Raw genomic sequence first — 7,533 nt, forward strand, 5'->3', positions numbered from 1 at the left:
TGCCTAATTTTTCATGTAGAATTGAAACAACTGCACCTATCGATATCCTTGTGGCCTCAGCTAACTCACGCACTTTTAATCTTCTATCCTTCAACACCATATGGTGGATTTTATTGATGATTTCGGGAGTAGTTGCTTCTACGGGCCTTCCTGAACGTGGTTCGTCACTTATTGATGTACGACCACGCTTAAATCCATTTACCCAGTTATAAAGCGTTGCTAAGGCAGGGGCAGATGTGCCATGAACTGAGTCCAATTCATTTTTTATCTCATATGGAGTTAAACCCTTTAAATGAAAATATTTGATTACCGCTCTGAACTCGTTTTTTTTCCATTTTTCTTAACGAACAATTTTTTTTTTCAATTGGTTATAAAAACATGTAAACTCAGAAGATGTGGACTGTGACTGCACCATATATCTAGTCGGGAGTGGTGCTGAGTGAAAACAGATGATTTGGAGCGATTCGCGCGCCATCTGTTGGTCATTCTAAGGACTTATTGAAATACCCTCGTATGAAATTTTTGTTCATTTATAGTAATATCGCAGGTAATTTAAAATAACTTGCCTTGCCCGAAATTCAATTTAAAAATGTCTAAATTTCCGGAAATTTATGGAAAAGTTCGGTCATTTGTGGTAATTTCAGACGTAAATATGGTAGCTCACCATAAATTACCCAAAATCCAAATTTAAACTTTTTTTATAAATTTCCGGAATTGTTCGGTAATTTGTGATAATATTATATGTAATTGGTGGTAACTTAAAATAAATTGCCAAAATTTTAATTTAAAAATGCCTATAAATTCCCGAAAATGTATGGAAATTTTCTGTTATTTATTGTAATTTTACAGGTAACTTAACAATAAATTACCCAAAACTAAATTTTTAAGATTTTTATACATTTTTTTTTAATTTATCAAATTCTTGGTGATTCATATTAATAATAAAAGTAAATTATTACAACTTACCTAAAATTGCTCGAGTTTCAATTTAAAAATTGTCTAAATTTTCAAAAATTATGGAAATTTTCGGTCATATGTGGTAATTTCAGACGAAAATATAGTGACTTACCATAAATTACCAAAAATTTTAATTCAAGCATTTAAAAAAATTCCCGGAAATATTTGGTAATTTGTCGTAATATTACAGGTAATTTGAGATAACTTACGACAAATAGCAAAAAATTTAATTTAAAAATGCCTATGAATCGCCGGAAATATATGGAAATTTTCTGTCATTTATGGTAGTTTTACAGGTAACTTAGCATAAATGACCCAAAATTAAATTTTTAAGAATTTTATACATTTTTTTTAATTTATGAAAATTTTGGTAATTTATAGTAATATTACAGGTAAATTATAATAAATTTCCCAAAATTGCTCGAGATTCTATTTAAATAAGTCTAAATTTCCGAAAATTTATGGAAATGTTCGGTCATGTGTTATAATTTTCGACTAAAATCTGGTAGCTTACCATAACTTACCAAAAATTTAAATTCAAACATTTTTATAAATTTCCGGACATATTTGGTAATTTGTCGTCATATTACATCTAATTGCTGATAACTTAGAATAAATTGCCAAAATTTCAATTCAAAAATACCTATAAATTCCCGAAAATGTATGGAAATTTTCTGTAATTTGAGGTAATTTTACCGGTAACTTAACATAAATTACTCAAAATTAAATTTATAAGATTTTTATACATTTTTTTTAATTTTTGGTAATTTTTGGTAATATTACAGATAATTTGAAATAACTTACGATAAATAGCAAAAAATTAAATTTAAAAATGCCTATAGATTGCCGGAAATATATGAAAAATTTCTGTAATTTATAGTAATGTTGCAGATAAATATGGTAACTTAACATAAATTACCCAAAATTTAATTTTAAAGATTTTTATACTTTGCTTTAAATTGCTCGATATTCAAAATACAAATGTTTGAATTTCCAGAAATTTTGGAAATGTTCGGTCATTTGTGGTAATTTCAGACGTAAATATGGTAGCTTACCATAAATTACCCAAACTCGAAATTTGAACATTTTTATAAATTTCTAAAATTTGTTGGTAATTTGTGGTGATATGCCAGGCAATTTATGGTAACTTACCATAAGATGTCGAAAATTTAATAAAAAAATTCTCATAAATTACCGGAAATATATGAAAATGTTCTCTCATTTATGGTGATTTAACAGGTAATTTAAGGAAACTTAAGATAATTTGCCTAAGAATAAATTAAAAAATTTGTATAAATGATTGGAAATTGTCAGAAATTCAGGGAAATTTGTGATAATTTACGATAATTTGCTTAATTTATGTATATGGTAACTTTCCATAAATTACTGCAAAATTCTTTTATCTGCAGCCAAAATTTCTAAACAGTTCTGAGGGTGAGTGGGCTGATTATCGTAAAATGCGAGCTTATAGATGAAAATAATTTTTAATGTTCCCCTTTGACGTCACGTTTTACTCCCTAGGGAGTAAAAAGTAGAGCTTCAGGACCGCTTTAAAGGCGTCGGAAAGGGCTAAAATCATGCATGTGACATAAAAAATCATTTTACATCATTCGAAAAATGTTTTTCTGAAAATCTCTGGACATTGGAAAAAACGTATTATTATTTAAGTATGTAGTTTTATAATTGAAAAAGAATTTAAGTATCGTGCGCAACATTAGGTTAGCAGTATACATCGACCCAGGACAGTTCTGGGACACCAGCTCTGTTTCGAGCTAAATGAACGTAAACCAGAGACAGGTCATTTTCCGCCGGACAATAATGGTTTGTGTCCATGCTCAGATGTCACCAGTCAGTAAGATAAATCCCCTCCTAACCAAAAGAAATGGGATTTCTAATAGAAATCTACATTACCGGCAGTTGGTATAATAGGGACCTAGGTAAAACTAGGTCGATCACCTTTCATTTTGTGAAAAATCAGATGTTTTATGTATTATTTTATGCTGATCAAGAATTTGCACGAAAAAAGTAACACAACTTCCCCCACGCATTATCCTATCACCCCTCCCCCACCAACATAAAAATTATTGAAAAAAGGCCAGTTATCTCCTCAAATCAGATACGTCTTCAAATAGACATTGGGAGTGCTTCCTTCCATTTCAAAATGACTACAACAAGAAAGCTTTTATAACTCGCAGGCATCCCTGAACACCTTTTCAACATTTGTGTATGGGGGGGGGGGGGCATAAGGTTCGGGAAATCTTGTGGAAAAGTTGGAAAGGGGGTCGGGGTGCCTTTCAATTAGAAACTCGTAGGCACCCCCGAACCCTTTCCATCAGTATTTCGAAAACGGTCAGAGAGGTACCATTTTTTCAGACCAATTCGTTTTTGGGATTAAAAAATTCATAAAATAGGTAAGTTTTCTGAAAATTGACTGACTATAAGGTAGAAATTTGAATCGCTATCAGTCTATAAATCAGAAAAATATATTACCTTTCATAGATAATTAAGGAATCTAGATTACCTTCCGTCGGTAAATTAGAAATCTCGATTACCTTCAGTCGGTAAATTAGGAATATAGATTACCTACAGTCGGTAAAGTGGGAAAAACTTTATTTCAGGCACTGCTCAAGTTCAGTTACTCCCGAGCTAACTCTTATTTTTTATTTAAATTTGTTTTGACCAGCTCTTCTTTAGAAAATATTTGCAACTTCATTTTCGTATGCAAATTTTGTAATCTCCAATTAAACGATAGCGTATTTTCTTTATTTTTAAATAATGGAGAAATGATGGAAAAATCAATTTCTTTTAGTATTTTTAATTTTTTTAATTCATGTTTTGCTAAGAATTAATTTTCGCTGGTAAAAAATTTACTACTTTGTGGAAAATTGAATTAAGTTTTTGAAAACTATTTTTTTTCGTTGTTATACATTTATTTTTTAAACTGAGAATTGAAGTAATCTACCTAAAGATTTATATTTTCTGTTGAAAACTCGTCTATTTAGCTGAAGATTCAACTGTTTTCTTAAAAATTAAGTTTAAGTCAAAAATCCAACTGCTTTGTAGAAAATTCATATTTTTGTTTTAAGTATTTAACAGTTGAGATGAAATAATTTTCCTAAATTTTGGATAGGAATTTTTTCTTTATTGCTTAAAAAATCTTTCTTTGAATATCAAACTCTTTTTTTAATCATCTTTTTGGCTTGAAAATGTGTTTATTTTGGTACCAATATCCTTCTGAAGAGTTCAAAATGCAAACATTCTGAAAGTTATTATTTTTTGAAAAATAAATTAATTTTTCCGCGTAATATCAAAAAGTTTTGAAAAAGCTTTTTGCGTATCTACCAAAGCGAAGCAAATTTTTCTCGCAAAAAACAAATCTATATCACTTTTAAGAATAATTTTAACAATATTGTAAACAAAATTAGGTTGGAAATATCTTTTAAAAAAGAGTTGGTGGAAATAATGGAGGTCACATTTATTTCCAGCGAAAGTAATTTTGCAATTATGTTTATTAACTGCGTCACAAGATTTAAGAGAGGGGGGGGGGGTCAATTCAAGCAAGTTAAAAGTTCTAATTTTTATTTGCAAATTGAATCTCTTTGTTAAAAATTCATTTTTTTTATTCATTATTTTGCTAAAAATTCATTTTTTTATTCATCACTTTAGCCGAAAAAACTGATTTTTTTATATCAAAAGTTTAAATTAAATTTAGGTAGAAAATTAATTTTTAACCTGAAAATTAAACTATTTTATTGCTGGTTGAAAATATATCATTTTTGGATTAGAAATTTTAAATGCGGTTGAAAATTTATCCTCATCAATGTGGTGTTGGAAAATCATTTGTTCTAGTAGAAGATTCAGCTGATTAGTTATAAAAAACTTTTTCTAGAAAATTCAACTGTCTTGTGGAAAATTATACCTTTAGCTCAAAAATTCAAAAAATATGCCAAGAATGTATGTGATCAAAAATTAACATTTGGGTTAAAAATGTATCTCTTTGGCGGAAAATTTAAATATCTTAGTCAAAAATTCATCTATTTGGTTAGAAAGTAAAATTATTATTTTAAAACTGAACTATTTGAATGAAAATTTATTGGTTACGAAAATCATGTTTTTTGTTTGAAAATTTAAGGGTTTTGTAGAAAAATTTGAAATGTAAGAAAATGAGATTATTTGTTTTTTCATTAAAAATGAATCTTTTATAGCTGAAGATACAATATTTTGTTTTAAAATACAAATATTTAATTGAAAATTTATGAGTTTGATTGGAAATTGGTATTTTTTGATAAAAAATTAATTCATCTTTTGAGTTAAAGATTCCACTACTTAGCTGTAATTATTTTTAATTCATATTTTCGGGCACAAAATTCACGTGGCTCGTATAAAATTGTCCTTGGGCTCTTAAATCCGAAAATTTTAAGGAAAGTAAAACTTGTTGATTAAGAATTTACTTTTGAATTGAAAATATATATTTTTTGTTTAAAATTGCAGTTTTTTATGATATTTGATTATTTGGCTAAAAAATAAATTATTAATTTGAAAATCTAATTGCTTCTTAGAAAATGTATTGCTTAAAGAATCATATTTTCCGTTTAAAACTTCAACTGTTTTGTAAAAAAATTTCTACACTGCGAAAAATGTAAGTTTTTCATTTATGGTAGAAAATTCATCTTTCTTAGTTTGAAATTCAACTATCTCCACTGAAAATAACCTTTTTGGTAAAAGTTCAACTGTATTATAAAAAAATCGTCTTTTTGCCTTGAAAATTGAACTATTTGATTGAGAATTCTACTTTTTTGTTAAAAATTGAATTATTTTATTGAAAATTTCACTGTTTTCTTGAACTCATATTTTTGTCGAAAATTCAACTTTAAAAGTGTCATTATTATATCTAATGCAACCATTATGGTAAAAACACATTTTTTGTTGTTGAAATTTTTTTTTTTTTTGTTAAAAGTTTTTCTTTTTGAGTTCAAAATTATTCTTTATTGTTTAAAAATAGAACGATTCTGTTGAAAATGAACTTGAAATATTCGAAACTTAAAGAGTTTTATTTTGAATTTAATATGGTTTCTACATAAATTTTTATTTAAATGAATTTATTTCTTTATTAGTCTCCTATCTTCATTTGATATTACGTTATTTTATGGGATGGGCGCTAAGACCAAAATTAGTAACGTACTTTTATGAATAACCCCTAAATAATTATATTTTTAATTGTTCACGTTTATAAAAATTACAAATTAAAAACTGCGCATGGCAACCTGATGTCCGATATTCAGTTTACAACGTCAAGTTACCACACGCCGTTTTCAATTTGCAATGTTTTAACACATGAATAAATAAAAATACATCAATATAAATGAGTAAAAAGATAAAAGGAGTTTCAAGTTCTATGCGAAATTGTGGGTAAATATGAAAGAGTATAAAAATATAACCTAGCGTACCCAGTCCGCTAGGGCATATATTCCTCATTTTTTACATGCATTCAAAATTTCATATCGAGCTTAAAACTCTTTTTATCCTTTTACATATTTATATTTATTCATGTATTAAGAAATTGCAAATTAAAAGCGACGTGCGGCAAATCGAAAATGCATATCATGGATCAGGTTGTTGCACACAGTTTTTAATTTGTATTTTTTTAACACGTGACTAAATACAAATGAAGAAATATATATATATGTGTGTATCTATGTGCTTTTAGATGTATGTAAAATTTCTAATAAATGTGAAAAACGATGAAAATGTGCCTTAGTGTTCTCTAGCGTACCCAGTACGCTAGGGTAATGTTCCTGAAAAGAGTGGAAATTGAGTTAGATATTTGCGGGGGTACTTACCTACTACACTTAGTCTATAGGCCAAACTAATTTTGGGTTCAGTGGAGACTTGGCACTCGTAGACGCCGCTATCACGAACTTGAGAAGAACTAATCTTTAATGTCCATTCATCACTCCCATCGCTGTGCAGCGATTGGAATCGTTGATCATTTGTGTAGGTCAGGATCCCAACAGTCAGAATATGGAGATCCCGTTTTCTAATCCATGATACCTATAAGCAAAGTAATTATATTTAAAAAACTGCAAGTGTTCGTGCTCCAAAAAAACCAAGCTTAAAATTTTAGATTGCACTTTATGGTAAAAATTTCTGAGAGGTTTGAGTATGATTTTCTTTCCGTTTCTACGAGAAATTTTTACGAATTTTGACAGAAAAATGCAATTTAAGTATAATTACTTTTAAATCGATTGCAAATTAAATTAACAGCATTTTTTAAAAATGTTCTAATGATTTTTGATCAGTAGTTTTTCGGAAAGAATCGGATGCAGATCACGGAAAGGTTTAGAAAGAAATTGAAATGATTGGATAGCTTCGGAAAGAACTTTCAATTTGAAATTTCTACTAGACCTGCCCTAGCGGACCTCGTAAGCGATGCAGTTACCGTTAAAGGGGGAGGGTCGGTAAGGCCGGTTTTTGGCCTAAAATATTTTTGGACCAAAAAATCTGAAAAAATCATGGTAGTATCTCATAAGTATCTCGAGTCGATTGCACGCTAAACGGACTACCCTCCACCCCCCA

The 7,533-nt window shown here is 28.8% G+C and overlaps 1 protein-coding gene across 1 annotated transcript in view; it reads right to left on the reverse strand.

Moving 5' to 3' along the window:
- LOC117169994 (limbic system-associated membrane protein-like) overlaps window positions 1-7,533 on the reverse strand; it is a 179,821-nt gene that overhangs the window by 48,478 nt on the left and 123,810 nt on the right. The window contains exon 4 of the mRNA XM_033356510.1: window positions 6,798-7,008. Coding sequence (XP_033212401.1) covers window positions 6,798-7,008 — 211 coding nt within the window. The remainder of the gene's footprint in view (window positions 1-6,797; window positions 7,009-7,533) is intronic.

This window comes from Belonocnema kinseyi, chromosome 1 (genome assembly GCF_010883055.1).
Source record: "Belonocnema kinseyi isolate 2016_QV_RU_SX_M_011 chromosome 1, B_treatae_v1, whole genome shotgun sequence".
Taxonomy (NCBI): Eukaryota; Metazoa; Arthropoda; class Insecta; order Hymenoptera; family Cynipidae; genus Belonocnema; species Belonocnema kinseyi.